Source organism: Salvia hispanica, chromosome 3 (genome assembly GCF_029641045.1).
Source record: "Salvia hispanica isolate PSC_SH4W2 chromosome 3, Shi_PSC_v1, whole genome shotgun sequence".
Taxonomy (NCBI): Eukaryota; Viridiplantae; Streptophyta; class Magnoliopsida; order Lamiales; family Lamiaceae; genus Salvia; species Salvia hispanica.
The window spans coordinates 52,484,625-52,507,292 of record NC_142694.1 but is presented as its reverse complement, the minus strand read 5'-3'; the positions used below and the strand labels follow the sequence as shown (position 1 = coordinate 52,507,292).

General features: G+C 34.0%; 4 protein-coding genes and 1 long non-coding RNA gene across 5 annotated transcripts; 1 reads left to right on the top strand and 4 right to left on the bottom strand.

Annotated features, from left to right (window-relative positions):
- The first annotated feature begins 1,481 nt into the window (after nt 1-1,481).
- On the top strand, nt 1,482-7,414 carry IAR1 (ZIP metal ion transporter family). The gene is made up of 11 exons (XM_048110417.2): nt 1,482-2,042; nt 2,320-2,403; nt 2,507-2,556; nt 3,218-3,269; nt 4,604-4,720; nt 5,624-5,883; nt 6,232-6,375; nt 6,520-6,627; nt 6,787-6,888; nt 6,967-7,011; nt 7,100-7,414. Exons 1-11 carry the CDS (start codon nt 1,757-1,759, stop codon nt 7,250-7,252), a joined length of 1,401 nt encoding a protein of 466 aa, XP_047966374.1. The 5' UTR covers nt 1,482-1,756; the 3' UTR covers nt 7,253-7,414.
- Nucleotides 7,415-8,987: 1,573 nt separating this feature from the next.
- On the bottom strand, nt 8,988-9,940 carry LOC148931058 (uncharacterized). Its single transcript, XR_016136538.1, has 2 exons — nt 9,815-9,940; nt 8,988-9,695 (listed from the first exon to the last, which is right to left on the bottom strand). It is a non-coding gene; the product is annotated as an uncharacterized LOC148931058 (long non-coding RNA).
- A 3,101-nt stretch (nt 9,941-13,041) lies between these two features.
- LOC125215062 (protein BASIC PENTACYSTEINE2-like) lies at nt 13,042-15,023 on the bottom strand. Its single transcript, XM_048116370.2, has 2 exons — nt 14,907-15,023; nt 13,042-14,176 (listed from the first exon to the last, which is right to left on the bottom strand). Exon 2 carries the CDS (start codon nt 14,161-14,163, stop codon nt 13,297-13,299), a length of 867 nt encoding a protein of 288 aa, XP_047972327.1. The 5' UTR covers nt 14,164-14,176; nt 14,907-15,023; the 3' UTR covers nt 13,042-13,296.
- Nucleotides 15,024-17,410: 2,387 nt separating this feature from the next.
- On the bottom strand, nt 17,411-18,137 carry LOC125210348 (CASP-like protein 4D1). Its single transcript, XM_048109910.2, has 2 exons — nt 17,763-18,137; nt 17,411-17,682 (listed from the first exon to the last, which is right to left on the bottom strand). Exons 1-2 carry the CDS (start codon nt 18,135-18,137, stop codon nt 17,428-17,430), a joined length of 630 nt encoding a protein of 209 aa, XP_047965867.1. The 3' UTR covers nt 17,411-17,427.
- A 1,725-nt stretch (nt 18,138-19,862) lies between these two features.
- LOC125210347 (CASP-like protein 4D1) lies at nt 19,863-20,754 on the bottom strand. Its single transcript, XM_048109909.2, has 3 exons — nt 20,503-20,754; nt 20,277-20,409; nt 19,863-20,202 (listed from the first exon to the last, which is right to left on the bottom strand). The coding sequence occupies exons 1-3, from the start codon at nt 20,748-20,750 to the stop codon at nt 19,948-19,950; spliced, it is 636 nt and encodes a 211-aa protein (XP_047965866.1). The 5' UTR covers nt 20,751-20,754; the 3' UTR covers nt 19,863-19,947.
- Nucleotides 20,755-22,668: the final 1,914 nt, after the last annotated feature.

Sequence of the window (22,668 nt, the reverse complement as noted above, 5' to 3'; positions counted from 1 at the left end):
CAAGGTTTTTTGGTGTTTGCCAATCTAACCGTCCTCCAAATCTCATATTCCCAATATATTGTAGCACAATTGGATGAATAATAGACATGTACTATACATTTCCCTCATACTTGCTGCGCAATGCATTCTTGCATATCCCAAACATTACGTCAAATGTGTTCACTTTGTATAGTTCGATGGATCATTCCAACCGCATAAAGTTTTCTTCTTACATTGGACTACCTAGCAAAAGAATAATACTCCATGAAACAATAACTAAACTAAAATCACATACTAACACTAAATTTGAGAGCACATTCTCAAATCCTAACTTTCATCCAGTATGGCAAAGTACTCGTACTCAGATATGATATGACCACAACAATATGCACAATCAACTGGTGTCTAACTAGATAAATTTATGGTGCATCTTTGATATGACCACAACAATCAACTTCTGCCCCTTCTCGCAGTTGCCATCGGCGCACAAGTTGATTGGATGTATACAAAAACACATGCTTGTAGCTGCTTGTAAATTTCTTATTTCTCTAATTTATGAGAAGAATTTTATTTATTTTATATGTCATTTATCATTATTTGTATATTAAATTCATAAAAAATACGTAATGGAACAAAGAATCTTTCTTCTAAATTGTATATTGATCAATAGACTAGTAAAATAAATATTTCTTGCTCGACTAAACCACGCGAGAGACCGCTATATATGAAGCTTAATATTTGCTCATTGCAAGTCTCCTATCTGAGTACTTTTCCTTTTAGGGCAGTGAATCTTACTTGATTCAAATTTTACCACTCATTATTCAAGGAGATTTATTTGGGCTTGTTTTTCATTACCAAGAAAAGAGAGATTGAAAACAGCAACATATGTAATTCTTGTAATGAACATTATTTTTCGACTCGAAAGACAAAATCTGCGATCTGAAAAAGCGACTGAAAAAAAAACTAAATCCATTGCTATTTCAGTGGTCACTTATAATAAGGAACCCATTCTTCACTAGGCCATGCACTCTGTATTATTTCACTTTTGATAACTAAATGTCAACAGAGGTTGACAAGCAGATGCAAAGTCCAATCCAAAGTGGGAAAAGCATATAACAGAACAAAACAAGCTACAAGAAAGTGAAGATGATAACTTTTTCTTTTTTCTTTTTGGAGGTGAAATAGATAAGATAACTTATGCTCTATAGATTTTATTCATACAAATAATATTACTTGAGGATAAGAAATCACAAAAACTAGAGATAGAATTACGGTTTATAATTTCAAATGGAGTCGAATTTTTTTTGTTGAGAGAACATATTAATTTCAGTGTTGATGAGCAAACCCCACACCAAGTATAGTATACAGTAAACACAGTAAGCAAAAACATCATAATTAACATTCAATTATTAATGTCGTTTTAGGGGTAGAAAGTCATAAATTTAGTTTATTAAATTCAAGTATGCAGATAAAAATAAAATAATCATGGAATTCCTTATCTTATTCTTTCATCTTTTTTCCTCCTGTTCAATTCCCCAACCCAGTATCATTTCTCCATTTCACAATAAGAAAATCCAAAAATATTAAAAAAATTAAATGAAGAAACCGTAAAATGGATGTAATAACGTTCGGGATCATCGTGGGAATTATAATCCTCTTTTTATGCGCCGTTTGTTTCATCACAATCGAAGGCACCTGCAAGCGAAGAAGCCCTCACTCTTAAACCCTTACTCTCTTTCTCATCTTACTCCAATCCAAACGCGCCTTTATTGGGGAAATGGGGCCCGTTTCAGTTACCCGGCGGCAGATCTACTACTGTATGTTGGGCGTTTTGGCCGTGGCGGCGGCGGCGGCTCACCAGTGCAGCCACCACCATCACCATCATGTACATGATGACGATCATGTGGGGTTGATAGAGAAGAATCAGGGGCGGCAGTCACTTCTTCCCGAGGAAATTGCGGAAGAGGAAGATCTGAAGATGATGTGGGGACATGATGATGATCACCATGATTGTGGGCACGGGCATCATGAGCATGATGGCGATGTGGAGCTTGCTGGGCTTGGTAATTAATTTATTGTTCATTTAATTTCCTTCATTTTTGAATAGCAAAAATCTTTGAATTTTCTGTTGGAATAACTCAAATCAATTAGACATTGCTGCATTGTTAACCTAGTATGCAAACAGTTTCTCTTGCGGATAGATTTACATTTTTACTGTTTTGAACGTAGGATTGTTGATTGAATGATTACTCTTGGTCATAATGTTGTAGAAAGCATTTCAGAAAATTGACACGCAAGAATATTTTAGTGCAGTACTAATTGGGTTATTCGATTTGGCAGGTCTCTGGATCAATGCCATGGGTTGCTCTCTGTTGGTTAGCTTGGCTTCCCTTATTTGCCTCATTTTGTTGCCTTTCATATTTAGTAAGTTCTCTAAAGCCCATTGCATGCTCCTTTTATAGCTTTCTGAAAGATATCAATTTATGCTTATGGCTAGCTAACAAAGGTTGGATTTTATTTCGTGCAGTTCAGGGGAAGCCATCAAAGGCTTTTGTTGATTCTTTAGCATTGTTTGGGGTCAGTTTCTTGTTTCTCTGTCCACTCTTTGTTAACACATTCATGGACAAAAGTTTGTTACTCATTCTCTCTGTATATTATAGTAGATTACATTGTTGTCTGTGGCTTGAAAAGCTACTCCTTTAATTTTAGTAGCTTATCTTACAGTACTAATATATCTTATGTTGAAAGAGAGAATAATTTATTAAAGATAGTCTAAGAGAAGATTAAAAATTTGGCAGACTTCAGCATAATAGAAGTGAACTATTTTTATGGAACGGACCAAAAAGGAAAGAGTCTCTATTTTTAATGGATGGAGGGAGTATATTTTAGTACTATAATTTTTTCATTAGGTTGCTGGGAAATCAGATTAATTATGATTTCTAAAATACTACCGCATAGTGTGTTTACCATTAGGGGAGGGGTTAATATTGATATATTTTCCTGAGAATTGCTAGTTTAAGGTCATATGTTGTCACTTTGAGTGTTCTGCAGATTAACTCTATTCCTAACTCATAAATAAGAATAAGCTCATTTGTTGAGTGCTTTCATGCTATTTGGTTTTGCAGCATACCGATCTATCTAAGAAAAATAGTGGCTTTGTTTGTTTGGCTGCTAGAAGCTAGAATACAAAATTATCAGTAGTTGTCCTATCTTATTTATATGAACATCTCTTATGCAGGCGGGAGCTATGCTAGGTGATGCTTTTCTTCATCAGTTGCCACATGCTTTCGGTATGTATACCTTTTAAAAGGAATGAAAGATAGCTTTTGTGGTTATTTTGGGACTTTGTCTGTTGCTCGTGAATGTGATGCATCTTTCTCTCTCTCCCCCCTATTCCCTTTTGCTTTGTTGTTTCTTTTGTTTTCTTTTTAGCATTTTCAGTTGTCTTTTAGAATAAATTTTTTCCTGGAAATTGAGGCTGGACTAGGTTTTGAAATTGTAAGTTAAAGTATACTCCCTCCGTCCCAGAATAAGAATCCTATTTAGTTATGGCACGGATTTTAAGAAGTGTGAAGAAAAGTGAATTGAATAAGTTTAGTGGAATATGAGTCCCACTTATATATATTAATCTTATAACAAAATGTGAGTGGGATAAGTTGGTGAAATGTGAGACCTATTTACCATTTATGGAAAAAGTGAAATAGGACTCTTATTGTGGGACGGACCGAAATGGCAAAATAAGACTCTTATTGTGGGATGGAGAGAGTATTTTTTTTTATGATGATCATATTTCTTTGGCTGGCAAGACCTTTGCATAGATCAGTTATCTAGAAGAGAAATTGCTTGGAAGATTTCCTTTGTCTATTTGTACCGAATGGACATTATGTTTTGGGGCATTGCCAACATGTGTTCGTTCCTTCACCAAAATTTGTGCATCTGTCAGCTTCAGTTGCCATATTTCCATTAATCTTAGCTCTTGGAAACACTGGTCAAAGATTCTTGTCAATGCCTTAGTAAGAAACCAAACTTGTTCTTCCATGTAGGCATTACAAGAGAGATGTAACCTTTGGAGAAAAGTTGGTATCCTCACATTCATTCAGAACACCCAAAGTGAGATAATGATCTGCAGAAAGTGACACCATTTTTGCAAATAAACTTGTCTGGGTCCATTTGTGATGTTATGATTGGATTTTGTTTTCATGTTTTTATTATCTAGTGCAAAGTTTTAAATGTACTAGGTAAAGTAGCAAACTACTTCCTCCGTCCACAAAAAAATTGTCATATTGTAGATGGCACTAATTTTAATCAAATAGTTGCTGGTGTGTGACTGGAGTGAAGGTCCCACTGTAAATGTGCGGTGGGTGTTGTGAGTTGTGTGGAGCCTGCCACTATAGATGGAAAGAGTCAATTTTTTTTTAACTGACCAACAGGAAATTGTGACCATTTTTCGTGGATGGAGGGGGTATTAGTTATGTGAATGTCCTTTCTTTTTCCTTTTTTTGCTGCCGTTACTTGTTTAACAATTAACCTTAGCCAACTTGAGACCAGTACTTGTTATTTGTGATGCTGTTGTTGAGTACTACCTTTTGTTCTCACTTTTGTGCATTTAATTTTATGTTTTCAGGAGGCGAGCAGGCCCATTCACATGATCACCACGATGACCATCATCATGAGCATTCTGGACAGTCACATTCACATTCTCATTCATTGAAGGATCTTTCTATTGGTTTGTCAATTTTGGGTGGGTAACATGCTTTTACATTTACTGCAAGTATTTTGCTTTGCTGCGCAAGCATGCTTAAATTTTGAAATTCTGATAAACATAGGGTTGTTTAGTTTTTCTCTTCATTTCTTTTTTTAATATTTTATAGCGTAGTTGTAATATAATCTTGCATTGATTTCCTTGTGAAAGTGAACTCATTTACATCCAACATAGTAATGTTAAATACTTAAATTTAGGGAGGGCTAATATTTTTTCAATAAATATGTATGTCATGATGACTTTTGACAATTCAATTATTTTTCTTAGTTTTCGTCAATCAATTATGTTGGTTTTAGAAATTCTTATTTGACTAAATTGTGGTTTCTGTTAAATCAGTCATTGTCAGATGAATCATCAAATTCGCATTGCTATTAATAAATTGTCCCAGTTTGTCTAATTATATGTGGATTTAACTTGATGGTTATAAATGTGAAACTACGTACTAATCTGATACTTCTGTTGCAATGATGAACTAACATGTTCCTCGGTCTTTAATCTAATTATTACTCCTAATAGTATAAAATGCAAGTTTCTTTAAAGAGAATAGACAGACTAACATGTTCCTCGGTCTTTAATCTAATTATTACTCCTAATAGTATAAAATGCAAGTTTCTTTAAAGAGAATAGACAGACTATTGCATAGATGGTTCTATTAGGTGATTTTATGTATCCATTTACTGAAGATAGTTTTGTCACTTAACAGCCTTGCTCTCTTGAGAACTGTTTTTTTCTCAATGCTTGTTATGTGTGTCAAGAAGTTAAATAGAATTTCATAACTGCGAGTACATAGGATGCTCATCTTGATATTTGAATTCCCTCATGCATCTTATTTCCCTCAACTACTTCAGTGGAGTACATTTTAATCATACTCTTTTGGTACAGCTGGAATTGTGGTGTTTCTTATTGTTGAGAAAGTTGTGAGGTACGTTGAAGAATATTCTGGCGGAGAAAATGATTGGAATACTGGTCATCACCACCACCACCACCACAAACACTCTAACAAATTGAAAGATGATGATCATGTAGATGAAAATCATCAGGCACAGTCACATGATGAGAAATCATCTGAAGGAAAAGAATTGGATAAGCCTGCTAAAAAAGCTCGCAGTGGTAAAACTAGTGAAAAAGATTCTCTGCGAAAGGTAGGGTAAGAAGTTTATCCATGATAATTAACACGTATAATCAGTTAGGGTCCTCCTTAATGCCACCTTGAGATAATGATCTGCAGAAAGTATATTTGCCCATTTCCTTATATATTGGAAAAAAAAAATACAACTTGCTGGTTCCCTTTTTACTTGATGCAATATGCTCATTTCCTTATCGCAACTTGAAGCAATACATTAAATCTCAATATCTCCAATAAAATAGATTAGTGAATAGAGATGGGCTTTTCAGAGAATTGTGGATAGTCTGTCAAGTATGTGAAGTAAAGAATAACTGAGAGATGCTTCTTCGTGCTGAAATTTTCTCCATTATTCTGTCCCTTCTAGAGAACTACTGGTACTAATGCTACCGAAGACACACTTGCTGAAAAAGTCCCCAACGGTAATCTTGACTCCGTTGAGAAAAAAGCACCCATCAAGTCACAATCAAGTTTGGTGTTTGGCTACCTGAACCTCTTTTCAGATGGAGTGGTAAGTCATTTCAAAACTAGGTCTTCTTGGTTGCCTGTTACTCTGCAGCAACTGAATTTATGGCAGTTTATTTCTAGACGTATCTGACTAGGACAAAAATGTGTATGTATTTTCGCATGAGTCATGACACTTTACCTTTCTCAGCATAATTTTACCGATGGGATGGCTTTGGGAAGTGCTTTCCTCCTCTATGGATCAGTTGGTGGCTGGTCAAGAACTCTGTTTCTGCTTGCCCATGAGCTTCCTCAAGAGGTTTGATTTTCTGAATTGATGTGCTACAGTGCCATTCTTCATTTAAGTTCAGTAAAAAAAGCACCATTATATATGTGACATGTCTTGTATTTGGGTTTTGGTACAATATGCTGTGGTGATCTCATATATATGTATACTTAGCATTTCTGGGTTTCGCAGATAGGTGATTTTGGAATTTTGGTGAGATCTGGTTTTACCGTCTCCAAAGCCCTCTTCTTTAACTTTCTGTCTGCACTGGTGGCACTGGCAGGAACTGCTCTGGTTTGTAGTCTCGTATACCTCTCTTTATAACAAAACCTAAGATGGTATTTTACTAATTCGAGGGTGGCTGTTTTACAGGCTTTGATGTGGGGAAAAGATCCTGGGCAGTCATCGTTGATTGAGGTAATAGTTTCTCGGCCAACAACTACACACTGCATATTCGATTCTCTAATCTCGTGTGATTGTGAATGTTGTGCTGTGAAATTTTCAGGGTTTTACTGCTGGTGGTTTTATATATATTGCCCTCGCTGGTGTTTTGGCTGAAATGAACAACGGCACAACAGCTTTGAGGAACACAGCGATACAATTAGTGTCGTTGCTAATGGGAATGGCTGTAGCCCTTTGTATATCACTTGTAGAATGATAGAGATTATAGTTTTTTCTTCTTGAGGAATGTACAATGTCAAAAAATATGAATTATTCCTTCTATTATCACAACTTGTATACAAGAATACACATCTGGACAAAATGTTGCGCTCGATTTATGTTGTTCACCTTAATCGAAATGATATTGATTTGAGTCCTATTTATTGTGGACTCAAAATGTGATGGGACAAAGGAAAGCATGCAACGAGGTATACTATATTAGAGCACTCCCAATGCACTCGGCGATAAAAACCGGCGTTTTAACGCCGGGTATCCCCGAGTATTCGCCGGCAATGGGGAGAAGTCGGCGTTTTTCCGGCGTTAATTCTACCGAATTAACGCCGGTTCCCGTTTTAACGCCGATTTATCGCCGAGTGAACGCCGGCCACTGTAGGGCGCGTTCGGCGTTTTTTCGGCGTTTTTTTTTTTTTTAATATCCAACGGCTATTTTTACTCCCCTATAAATACACACCTTCTCTTCATTCTCTCTCCATCCTCATCCCTTTTCTCTCTTCATTCTCTCCTCATCCTCATCCATTTTCTCTCTTCATTTATTTTCTCTCTCTCCATCTATATTTAATGAATTCTGAATCATCTTCTCATTCTCGGTCCGACGAGGAGATATCTCGTTCTTCTTCCGAAGAGGAGGTACCTCCCGCTCCCACCGGATGGGATGTCGCGGGTTTCGCCAACAACCCAGTCAACAACTATATCTCCCGTTTCATACAAAGCGAGCTTGCTCGAATGCAGCAGCCACCCAAACGGCCAATCCGCAGGCGGCGCCGATACATCCCCCGCGACCACGGTGTCTCAACCGAGTCCGAGTCCGCCCGCCGGGGTGTACCGTACAACGAACATGAACGGTTCAAGGCGTTCATGGACATACACCAAAAGGAGGCCCATCGAGCACTACAGCACGATATGATCGAAGAATTGTGGGCAAATAGAAACCGCGCCTACCGCACTTGAATTTTTTTACTTTGAATTTTTTTTTCCATTCCTGTACTATATTTTTTTTATTAATTTTCGTCGTTGTAATGTTTACTCGTGTTTAATACAACGAACTTTATTACTATTATTTGTTTTGTCTTATAAATTAAATTAGCTGCTTTATTATATACAAAAATAAAACAATTAAATTAGTAATGATGTAAAAATGAAATGTTGAGTTAGGGAGAAATAAGGAAGAAATAAGGGAGAAACCATTGGAGCAGTTGGCTAAAAGTTGGCTAAAAACTGGGGATAAATTTTGGTGCTAATGTGGCGCTGATGTGGCAGGAGTTAGGAAGAAATAAGGGAGTTTTTAGGGAGAGCATTGGGAGTGCTCTTAGTCTCTTAGTCTCTATATTTATGTGTCTTTTCAGCCCATGTAGACTTGCCAATTGATGTAATTGTGTCGATAGTTTTTTCAACAAACATGGCATGCACCTCGTGTACATGATAATGTTTCAAATACCATTAAAAAGTCTCAGCTTCTTTCAAACAAGTAACATCATCACCTCACGAAAAGTCTTGTCCATTATGTTTTTTTTCAAATGTGTGGACTTTGGGGGTATATATTTTTGTTACGTATAAATAATTTAAAAGCGGATCAAACTTTAAGAGCATTCACAACGGGGCGCCCTATAGCCCACTTTATAGTTTTAACGACTATTTTGTACCATTTACATTTTATTTTTTTATGTTTACAAATATGTCAATTATCAGCAAAATAAATATAAATATACCACAAATTAAAGACAAACCTTACATTTAATTAAAAAAAAGTTACAACGATAGGAAGATAGGAGGTAGGAAGAGTGGAAATTGAGATGAGGAAGACTAGAGTGAAATGTGTGAAATGAAATAAAAATATGGCAATATATATAGAAGAAATTAAAAAAAAATGAAAATGTGTTGCATCGTCCGGACCCCTGCAATGGGGCGGAGGATAGGCCGGAAGATGCAAAAAATTGTTCATCGTCCGCGGAGGATGCGGGGAGCATCCTCCGCCCTGCTGCAGTGGCGGAGGATGCATCGGGTGGGCTATCCTCCGCCCTATGGTGGATTCTCTAAGGACTTATGACCAAATAAATACTTGGGCCTTACCGCTTAATTGCTTTGAAATTGAATGGTAATTTTCTCCCATAATTTTTGAATTGTATAAAAAATTACTACTATAAAAAATAATCTTGCCAGTGAATGATAAAAATTTTAGTGCAGAATTGATAAAGTAGCATAGATAAAGAAAAAATAGTTTAAGTATATTTAATGAAAAATTACTCTCACCTCGTTAAAAGAAGTAACTTTAAAAGTACTTAGAAACTAATTTTAATGCACTGATCAAAATAGAAAAATAAAAAATTTTGATGGACGTGCCAGATTATATGGTACAATTGGTTGAGCATATGTGCATGCTCCCCAACTGCAGAAGTCGTCCACCTCTCCATCTTCGTTTACAACTACAAAATAAGTATAATAAAAAAAGCAAATTAACCAAACACAAACAATCAAAGATGCAAAATAACACTAACTCCCGGTTTGGAGATAAGATTAAAATAGAAAATCAGGCAAGCCGCACCATCGTCATTGCAGTGGAAAATGAGGTTATGGAAGCGAACCTCAGATGCCCTTATGGGACCGAGTGTGATTTCGAAGGTCTGGTTCGGCTACGCCTGTTACCGTAAAGGGAGAGGAGGTGCATAATGTTAGAATGGACCACTCCCCACCTTAAAAGGTCTTGTAAGGGGGAAGATTATCCAATCATTTATAAAGGAGTCAAGACCACCAATTTGTCGATGTGGGGTAGGAAATGAGTTCAATGCGCCCCCACAATATATAGGCTAGGATCATCATTAAACTTTTACCCTTGCAACAACGAAACTCATAACTGACTTGGGTCCAATCTATACCATGTTATAAATGAGTCACTCACTCTTTTAAAAACCTTTGTTGTGGGATAGGGAGGGGACTATCCACTCATTTATAGAGGAATGAAGATCACGATATTGGAAATAAAAGGGTTCAATACATCTATCCATATCCTTACCACGAACTTTGAATGTGGTAAAATATATTTCTTCCGTCCACGAATAATAGGACACTTTGTGAATGATACATGTTTTAATATGGAATTAGTAAAGTAAGAAAAAAGTAGTTGAAAATTTTCCTTTAAATGTGTCCTATTCTCCGTGGACAATTAAAAATGGTAAATGTACTCTATTTTTCGTGGATCGAAGGAGTATCGTACTAATACTACTATTAATTTTTAGTGTGCAGTCAATTCACACAATCAAGTATGCTAACAAAATTAACAACAAATCTATGTGACCAAATTTTGTACAACCAAAAACTAGTTTATTTGTATAAAAATAGGTTTATTTATGCATTTTATTAAAATATATGGATGCATATATAGTACATGGAAAGTGTATAATATTATGGTCATATATTTATGATTTATGTATATATTTTTTAATTTTTTGGAATCATTAATTTTATTTAGTGCATACTTTAATTCAAAATTTAAAAATAATAGAAAGAAAATTCAAATATAAAAATATAAATGAGGTTAAATGCTAATAAGTCTTTTTAACTTATCCACTTACTATATTTATGGTTTTAATATATAATTAATACATTAAATATTAATATTACCTTATTTTGGTTGTACAAAATTTGGTTGTTTATCATTACTCCAAAATTAAATCCTAGTACTATATGGCATGTCCCGTGTCTATTATGTGGAGTTGACATGAACAAAATTAGGGTTGGGTCGATACGATATACCGTATCAAAAATTTTGTTTCGTTATCATACCGAAAATATCGATATGAAAGAATTTCATATCGTTATTGTTTCGAAAGTTTCGGTATACCGAAATTTCGGTATGGAAAAAAACTATACCGTTACCGTTTCAAAATTTCGGTATATCGTACCGAACTTCGGTATACCGTTCTGAACGGTATATCGATATTTCGTATGATATACCGAAATTTTATACAATTTTGAATACCCGTATACCAAAAAATATAATTCAAAACCGAAAAATAAAACCAAAATTAATGTATAATTTTAACATAATAAAATAATCATTGTCCACATCTTCATAATCAAAAAATATATGATTAAGTTATATGGATACATTTATGATTTAAACTTTTAATCTTAAAAAAATAAATTATATTCTTGATTTAATCATCGGTATAAACGATATGTATCGATAATTCGATACATATTGATTTTCGATATATTTCGGTATACCGATAATATCGATATATATCGTATATTCGATATAAAACGGTATACCGCGGTATAAGAAAATTCATATCGTTATCATACCGAAAACTTTCGATACGGTATTGTATCGTACCAAAAGTTTCGATATACCGAAAATTCGATATTTTTCAATACGATACGATCGATATACCGTTTTTTCGGTATATTTACCCAGCCCTAAACAAAATAGTGTGAAATGAGAAGTTAACACATCAAATTGGTGTCGTTATGATGACTAATTAGGTGTATTATTATATGTAATTACGATGCATTTTGATCTAGTTAGATATTCAGACATGCTACTTCAGACTACGACAACATCGGATATGCACCTTGGATTCAATTTGGGCAAATTTTGATTTTGTGGAAAATTGGTCACACCTTTGGTTTCAGAAGTTTAAACACACCAATAAATTTTAATATTGAAATTTATAAATTACGTACTCTTCCATAATAATAATAAAAAAAGATATTGACACCTAATATCATTAAACTTTAAAAAAATCGGGTTTTTCCCACAAACTTTGAAATTGACAAATAATATCACGAATTTTGTCCAGAGTTTGTTACTCCTATTTCCCACTAAAGAAAAAATTCCGGCTATATTAATAGATCAAAGAACAACTTTGGAGGGTGTGCTTCAAGATAAATTATCCTCAAAGATTAAAAAACTTGAAGCTCTTTAAGTTGTTGTCGAAAAATTACGAAAAAAAAATATGTATCATGATATAATTTGCTGGAAATTTTTCTTTAGTGGGAAATAATAAACTCAGGGTAAAGGTTCATGATATTATTTGCCAATTTTAAAGTTCGTGGAAAAAATCCAACTTTCTAAAAATTTAATAATGTTAGGTGCCAATATTCCATTAAAAAAAGATGAAAAATTTTCTAATTGAAATGTACTCCTTATTTGTAGTTTGAATAAAAAAGAAAAATAAAACGTACTAGTCGGCTTTAAATGGATTGAGAACAATTTCCGAAAATAATTTTTCCTACTTATCTCGAACCATTTATATATTTCTTACAAAAAGAGACTATTGATATTGAAAGCGACATCTAACTTATTGGAATGAAATTCAGGTCAGTCACACTTTATCATAAACCCAGGAAATAATAATGGTGGGCTCCTCTTATTCTAGGCCACAGCGATAAGTCATAATCGTACATCAGACATGAAACCTCACTACTAGACTAATAGGCATAGGAGAGAGAATGCATCTCTCAACAGTTTCTCTTATTTCACTTTCAATTTTCGAAAATCTACAAAATCCATTATCAATAAGTTTCAATACATATTTTTGACTTATATAGGAGTATCACTTTTTCTATGGAAATGGAAAAGCCATCATTTTGAGAAAGAGAGAAGGCCAAGTTTCACTGTCAAAAATCATAAAGAATCAAACAGACATTCTATAAGAATGTTTGATGGTCTATAATGTAAAAATGAGTAAACATAGTAGCAAATAAGACAGATGAGAAAGCCAATAATAGTATAGGGAAAGTAGAGACATTAATCTGAAAATCATTCAGTAGGAACAAAAGAAATAATCCATTATCCTATCCAGGGAAGGCCAGAAAAATGTTGCTAGCCTTTCAAGTAAACAAAGGAGGAATTAATTAACTTGTTTGTGAGGAAACATGTTGCATAGTCAAGGATTTCAAACATGTATCATGAATATGAAATTTCAAGGCCTACAAAATACCAACGAAATAACAGCAAGAGGCCACAGAATATATACATGAAAAGCGGACCAGATGCGGTTGAGGCCATGCCGATGCTTCGCTCTATCTGATTATCACAAACTTGTTGGTGCCATGTTTTGCCCAGTAAGTCCTCAGGTCAATGGGGTTAGCAAAGTTATATCCATCAGTAGCAAGTTTTTCCAAAACCTTCTTGAACGCGCCCTGACTCATCTTCCGTCCAGCAATCCTGGCTCCGCGCCTTTTCTGGCTCATTGGCAATGGATACATTGATATAGTTGTGGTGCAGCATGCCGACTGCCAGCCCCCACATCCCCATCTATAACACTGCTGTGGACTACCGGTGCAAGAGCAAACAGGAATCGGTATCCCAGTAATATCCATATCCATTCCATTGATAACAACTTCAACGTTCTTCTTAGCTGTTTTGGCACGTTGAGCAGAAGGATTACCATTGCCATTACCATTTTCCTTGGGGGCAGGGTTTTTCCTAGTCTTCTTTGCTTTTGGGGTTTTGGTGGTTGCAGCAGCCGCCCTCTTTTTGGCTGAGCCGCCCTCCTTCGCGACTGGCTCTTCAATGCTTGTCCTCGTCTCTTTGACTGTTTCTGGTTGCTGCTGGGGAGGTGGCTGCTGCACCATCTGCATCTGATGGTGGCCAACAGAAGACTCAGGAAGAACAGAACTGTAAGGGTTCCCCGGGAACATATGCAAGAACTTCTCCCTGTGGTTTATCCAGCTATCCCTAACATAGTCCATGTGTGTGACCGGTGGTTCAGCAACAACACAATCCCGAGGATGAAAGGAGCCATTCGCTGAAACCATTACAGGATTGTCGCGCCCGGTTAGGAAAGGCTTCGTGTCTCGCTCTGTCAGAGACGACATGAGCTGGAGACCGAGCCCTTTAAGGGGCGGTTCATAATAACCCCAATTCCTTAGACTGTCGTCGTCCATATAATCTACAGATCTACGCAAGTAACAATACACATTAATTTAAGTCCCAAATATTCCATTTTATCACCATAGATGCATTTTCTAATATGGCAACAAAAAAGATCAAGAAATCGGCTGAGCAAATGTGATCAATATAAAAGCAGCAAACTTTAAAATGCCTGAACATGTCACACAACAAGAGCAAAACAACATCCAAATGCAAAATTGAACCAATCAAAATCTAATCAATCCACAATTCAAATTGTGAACCTTTCAACTGTTTTCCACCTAAAACTATACCATTATTTTGGGGGCGATCGAACAAGAAAGGCAAAAGCATTTGCACAAACAAGCAAAGGGCAAAACAACCATTCTTCGTCCAATTGAACAACATTAATTTAAAATTCTAAAAATGTGAATTCAAATAGATCCGCCAAATCAACAATTACCCTAAAAGAAACCATAAAGAAAACACAACCCGTGAAAAATCGGGAACCCTAATAGAAAAGATTCAATCTTTGACATTTCGCACAGATCTGAACACAAAGTCGCACAATAACAGATCTACAATAACAATTAATGCATCAAGGCAGATCAGAACAAGAATCGCATATAGATTTTCCAAATTAAAAGTTTAAAAGCACATTAAATATTCCAATAGATATAGAGGAAGGCGGAGAGAGAAAAGGCCCAGATAATATATTTTGAAAGATATAGAGAGAGGGAGGGAGAGAGACGGGGGGAGAGAGAGAGAGAGAACTTACTTGTGGGTAAACAGCTCTTTTAGGTTTTTTCCCTTCTGGAGAGAGGAGAGAGAATTCGGTGAGATGAGAGAGAAGATAGAAACCAGAGAGAGACAGAGAGAGGCCCTCCAAATTGAGTTTTCATCAAATAGGTTTCGGGCATTTAATATTAAAAAAACATTACTATGAATTAAAAATATGCTAATTAATCTCGATTAGTACAGCTGTGCTATAAATAATGTTATTTCCGTTTTCAAAATTCAATATTCCACGTAAGCCTATTATAATGTTCTATAATCTTATATAGAGACTAGAGATATGGGAGAATAATTTTGTCACATTTAATGAAAACCCGTTATTCTTCAGTCTACATATTATTGTATGAGAAAGAAGTAATTATATCCAATATACAGAAATAATAGATAGACCATTGCATTAACCTAGACTTAGAATTTTTTATAGTATGTCTGAAGTCCGTATTTGACTATTAGTAGACTAAGGTTTTAAATGCTTTTATGATGAAATGCTAAATTACCAAGTTTATCGACCAACCATATCTAGTCCATCCGTAGTAGTGGGTATTCGATCATGTCGAATTGAACCACTCCCCAACAAGTTGTCTGGCTAGTTATTTTAATTTTTTGCCAATAATAGTTTATATTAGAATATGCAATAAATAAATTGATTAAGAAATTAATCAAAAATATAAATATGAGATCCATGAATATTTGAGGAAATTAATGACGAATTGGATGTGTTTGTTTCTTAAATAAAAATTATTATATGAGAAAGACTTAATGAAATGCATGTTCGAACGATTACAAGAGATGAAGTATAACATCATTTGTTCACGATGTTGGGCTCAAAAATTACTTAAGGGGGTCATTGGATATGATTATTTGAGTAGCCCAAAGTTGTAATAATTTAATTATATGCAAGTGGATCGCAATTTAAAAAAGATATATGATAGTTTGATGAAAATCAAAACCCAAAAAAATCAGGGCATAAAAAAAATTGATTATTGGAAGCTTTCAAGTTGTGTTGGTAATATATTGTTTTCCTAATTGGAAGAATAAATAGATAAAAATGTATAGTTGTTATGATATTCTTTCCTCTTAGCAATTAAGATTTCCTTTAAATTCAAATTTTCTTATATTTTAATAATTGTTTTTTGTTATATAAATACCTCATTTAGATGAAAGAAGATAAATATTTCTCAATAATATTTTTTTGTGTTATCACTAACTTTGATCCATGGTTATTATTTAGTTTGAATGTTTACTTATAATTAAAACATACGATCTATATTTATCTTGAATGTATACTTAAATTACAAATACAATCTATATTTATCTATGTTATCTATGTTTTTCGTTTTATAGCTTTAACTAAAATGCGATCAACAGACACTACTTTATTCCCATAGAAAAGCTGAGTTCACATGCAGTAAGTTAAAATAATGATAGTACATCACAAATCGATATAATTATTAATTAAAAATTATAAAAGCAAAAGTATTTTGTGTGAGTGGGACGGAATTTTAACTCGAGCTATAAAATGAATAATGAAGATAAGTACTCCAATTTATTTTTGTCATTATTATAAATCCAGACAAAATTTTTTACCAATGGGTATAGTTAAGTCAAGGTTGTTCTAATGAATATTCCTATTATATATATAACTTCTACTTATATTCAATGTTCACTTTATAATTTGATTTGAAATTTTCAGCTAACTAAAGCCGATGAATGACGCCGAATACTACTAATTTATTGAATGTGAATGCAGTGCTGTTGTAGAAAAAGACAATGTTAACAAATGAACTTTCAATAAAACATGTCAACTTTTGTTGGCCATAAATTTTAACTTGAACCCTTATGTAAAACATATATAAATATAGGTATGTTATATCTGTAATAATTGTAAATTCGGATTTAAAATTCACCACACAAATAAAATAAAATAATTTGAAATTTTTGAACTATTTCTATTTCATGCGTTTTCAGCTAGTGGGTTGGTCAATAAAGAGGGAATTCCTTATTCCGTTGTAGTCGATCAATGTTTTTAAATGGGCTCTCTGCACAGAGTTTATGGGGCCTTTGGGCTGGTACAAGTTAAGAGAAGGGACCCTATTCAGAATACATACATCTGTTACATATAGACACAAAAAGATATATACTACTAATAGACCCTATACTAATAAATTTATAGTAATTATGTCGAACGTATGCATATGATCTTGTTGTTACTGACAAGATAATCTCAAAATGAGAAATCGAAAAAAGAAAAAGGAGATGAAGATGACAATTGATATACTAATTAATTTCACTTATATTCAAATGACCAAATCTTGAATGATTTGGCCACGTACTACAACAATCAATTTCTAGATTTTTTTTTTATAATTTATAAATTATTACTAATAGTTTATTTTATGGAAGAAAATTATATATATGTCTAATTTACTCTGTAATGACTTGAATACATGTAAATTGACAGAAAATGGTCGTTAATAATTAGGAAGTAAGTACATTGTTAAAAGCTAAGTGGTCTTGTTCATAAGAGCCAAGGATGAAAGAGATGATGAAATTCCACAGGTGAAAAGAGCAATGAGGAGGAATATATTCGGAAAATAAGCCTTGTTAAAAAAATAATCGAATTTGGGGACGTTTGAGGCAAATGAGGTGTTGTCTAGATACACTTCAAGTATATCCTCCATTTCATGAACCTTCGTCTTCAGCTCTACCGTCGCAGCAAATGCAGCACCCACACCCGTTGCTACTATTGTCACAATCGCCTATCACATTCATACATCATTCAATAGTAGTAGTACTACAGAATTTATGTTTATGTAATTAATATGTACAATTAATTCACCTTATCAGAAAGAAACTCGTAGAAGAGATTTTTGGGATTGGTGACATGGAATGTGCCTGATTTGAGTTGCTTGAATGAATAACGCAGGCGATAAATGGTGTAGGACGATGCTGTGACGGCAGTGCTCAGTGCATACTTGTAGGCGTAGACGTCGTTGAGGTTGAAAAGGAAGGTGGAGTTGTTGAGTGTGATGGTGGTGGAATTGGAACTTATGAGGCTGATTGAAAATATGAGGGAAATTAATGTGATGATCCGAACAATCATCGCTAGTCGAGCCATCGATAGGAGTGGTGGCCGGGATGGTGGTGGCGGTGGAGAGGCTTCGGGTGGTCGGGCGGCCTCGTCTGCAGTTGTTGTGACCGTTACACGAGCCATGTTAATTTGCTAATTAAATTACACTTATCGCTATTGTGCCAATTACACCTCATATATAGAGTTGATTTGGACATGTGAATCTAAGAATATTGGAGTTTGGAAATATCATCTCCTTGTAACAGTTACAAGAATACTTTCTTTTGAGGAATCTTAGGCCAACCATATTTGATGATATCGTATCCACAGATGATGGTAAAAGAACGAAAAGGAATTGTCAAACATTTGAAGATTTTAATATGAGAATAATTGCATATATGGGCACTGTAAAGTTTAAATACCACAAATTTACCCTTACAAACAAATAAATAGGCAAATTCCAATCGAATAATATTCAAACTGTATTTTTTAGATTACATTTAAAAAAAAAACAAATCATATATTCCGATTTGATATTTGCAAATACCGTAATGAATCATATACGATCGAGTAGCAAAAAACATTTGCAACATATCACAGATTCAAATATGCACTACCTTTAAAAAAATACTCCATATTACTACTATTTGTTCATCCCTAGTAGTACTAGTATTAAATAAGTATGAAAAATAAGAGAGCCTAAGTGTTATTTTCTGCCGCACCCGCTTATATATGTCCAAATTAAGTCAATTTATTTACACTAGGAATTAATTAATTGAAAACAACAGTTTTTGCACGCATCATTAATTACGAATATAAGTTTCCAAATCAGTAGTTACCAAGAAATAAGCACAAAATGGACAGGTACGCGTTACGCGTCTTTATCGATTTGAAGTTTATCTTATCATTATTAACGAGTTAGGCCCAACTTTTAAAACTTAACAATAAAATCAAATGTTAATTGTACATAGTATTTAGAAATTAGACCTATTCAAAATTTTACGCTGGATCGATAGTTAAGATGTATATTCATGTGGAGTTAAAATCAAAATTGATAAATAAATTAGAGACTTACAGTCTGTTGATATGCAAGTGAAAAAAGAACTACAAGAAAATAGTTTGAAGACTATATATTCAAAAAGTCAAGTATACAGTATAAAAGTACAATTTAAATTTTGGTTAATACTAGTATCTTGATGTTAATTTATGCATGTTTCTTTTTTTCTTCAAATTTGACACACATTATTTAAAAAAGTTTTGTTTAGATTTTGATTTGTTCAGACAGTATTAAACTGCAGATTTCGTAACATATATTCATATTGTTGAGTACAAACTCATCTCATATCGGGAGTCTGAGAGAGGTTGGAAGGTGTATATATATTATAATTCTTGTTCAATCCCAATCTGTTTGAGGCCCTTTTTGAGAGTGACCCAAAAACAAATCCATACGGGCATGACCCAAACCGGATAGTATCAAACGTCTGAGGTTTGTTGAGTTGTATATAATTTTTGTCCAATCCAATCTATTGGACTCATTTTGGGAGTGACCCAAAAACAAATCCATGCGGGCTTGACCCAAAACGGACAATATCAAATGTATATTGTAGTCGACAATCCGAACACATATATTGGTTGCACTTGCAAAGATACGTTATTTTTTATGGCCAGATAAAAAATATCTTATTAACGTTGCTTATATGTATTGATTAAAAAAATCTTAATGTTGCTTATATGTATTGATTAAATACAGAGTGGTACCTAGTTGAAATAACATTATAAAGAAGTCTTCCACAAAGTCAAATTGAACAGAGAGAGTTATTATTGAGCAAAAACTTTAACACAATTAGGGTTTGCAGTTGTGAGGACATATAAAATTTTGTTCAATTATTTAAGGATACAACGAAAATAAACATACATGAATTATGATATGATGAACTAGATAGGTGGACATGAGCTATGTGGTCTTGTTGGTGAGAGCCAAAGATGAGAGAATGGAGGAAAGTCCAGTGGAAAGAAATGCCAAGAGAAGGAATATTGTGGGGATATAAGCCCTATTGAAGAAGTCGTCGAATTTGGAGACGATTGGGGCAAACACTGTGATTCCGAGATACAATTCATATGCATTCTCTAAATCATCCATCTTTGCCTTCAGCTCTACTGTCGCACCAAATGCAGCACCCACCCCTGTTGCCACTAGTGCTAATATCACCTACATATTATTTTTATATTTAATTGATAAACACAACAAATTAATTAATCATAATTTATTTACGTTTATATAACCTTATCTCCAATAAACTCATACAGAAGAAATTTGGGATCATTAAGGAGCATTCCTGATCTCACTTGCTGCAAGGAAGAAATCAGGTGCATGAAGGTGTAGGACAATCCTATCACACCAGTAGCAAGTGCATACCTGCAAATTAACAACCATACTAGTATTTGATTCTATCTTCACAAATCACAAATCCTCCATATAAGTATGTAGTAGTACTAATAAATAACTGACCGGTAGGCGTAAATATCGTTGAAGTGAACGGTGGTGGTGGAGTCACCAACTCTGATTGTGGTGGAATTCGAAGCTAAGAGGCTCACTGACAATACCAGAAATACCAAGGTGATCATCCTCATAATTATGGCTATTCGCGCCATTGATAGCAGTGGCGGCTGTGGTGGCGGTGGAGGAGGAGCGGGCGTCTGCGGTGGTGGTGTTTGAGGGGCCTCATCGGCTTCCGTTGACAAACTTGTACGAGCCATACTTGCTAATTGCTAGTTTATCTTAACATATTAATATGTATATGGTGTCAATCGCACCTTTTATATGTAACATGTAAGTGATTTTAAACCATACCCTGGCCTATCTCATAAAATAGAGAATTTGGAAAAGACATGAGTATTAAAATTGAAAATTTGGAAACAAAACACGAGTTTTAACGCGAAAGTAGTTAAATGGAGTATAAAAGAGGTAAAAAGTTAAATTAGTTAAATACAAAAGAGGTAAACAGAAAAAGAAAAAAAAAAGTGTTTGTCTTATTAATGAAAATTGAACTTACTTCCATACAAGAAAAACTTAACAAATAAAAAGAACAGACTTATTTTTGGGAATTAATCAAATATAGCAAAAGAGGCCTACTTTCGGAATGGATGGGAATATACTACTATTGTTAATTTTGAAATCAAGAAAATTTACTTTGAATTCATCACTTTGCTGGAAATATTTCTAGTCCTTGGATTTACTGAAAAACAAGATAATTTTAGTGTAGTACTATTTGATATGATAGGTTATTTCCCCTCTGTTCCTTAAAATTTAAAAATATGAATTTTAATGCACAATTGCTAGTAATTTTATATAAGGGATAACAATAATACTACTATGTGACAAATATTGCACGGAGCATTCCAACTACTTAAGGTTCATTTTTGTTTTATGGTGTTATCATTATTGAAAGAGATGTTCAGAAAATGATGATGACACATCGATTGTTTTGTGATGATGTACATTGACCTTTTGATACAGCTAATTTCCTAGCTAGCATGCATGAAATTCTTCATTTCCTTTGGATACATCATACATCTAATGTTTAAGCAATTTGAAGGTACCGTTAAAAAGAGCTAGATGAAAATTTTAATTAATTTCATTATTATCATAGAACTGTTACCATGATGATAATATAGGTACTACGGAGTATTAATTTATAAATTCCCCTTCCATTATGATTCAGTTTATAAGAAATTCATCAACCGTTGAAGTTTAAAATTAGGATTGAGCAAAAATTTATTTTGGTATATGTTATAGTTATAGGGAATACTGATTCACTATAATTCTTATCCCTATTTGAAAAGGTATTTCCTAAATCCTAATAATGTGTATAATTAATCGAACCAGCTATTTTCTGCGTTGAAGTATTCGTCCAGATTAAGTTATAGTAACTCCATATTAATTAATTATTCATGGATGAAAACAACATATTCTGTATGCATCATTAACTACGAGTACAAGTTTCCGAACCAGTAACTACCAAGATAATCGACAAATTTGGACTGAAAGAAACGCGCAATTGTTTTATCAACAACTTTGTAATACGTGTCACTGTAATAGTTGGAAAGTGGAGACCAAGATAGGTGAGAAATTATTTTAATTACATTAATTATTTTTGTAAATTTATTTGTATTCTACCATCTCAGAAATTTTTATTGTTGCAATAAATAATAAAAGTGACATTAAATGGAAATTTAATACTATATCAGTTTATTCATTTATCACAAGAGTTACTTTTTAGTTGAAAATTTGATATAAAAATAAAAATGATTATAACTTCTACTAATGTAAAATATCAATCCTAATTAAAAAATGTTAACTAAAATAAAACTAAAAGTGAACAAATTATGTATTGATTAAGAAATAGTTAACCCTAGTTAGCAGATTAAAAATATCATAACTTTTGACATGGTGATTTGTTTGCCCAAATGTACAATAGTTACAAATACTCTCTTCTTCCCATCACAAGTTATAGGAAGAAGAATGTAAAGAGAAAGAATACTATAGAGAAGATAAGATAAGTAGTAACTATCAAAATACAAAACAACTTGCTTAGCCTCCAAATCAAATAACCTTAATTCTCTTAGGCTCTTTTTTCTCATAGATAAGTCCACTAGTCTTCAGTCTTTGGTCCAC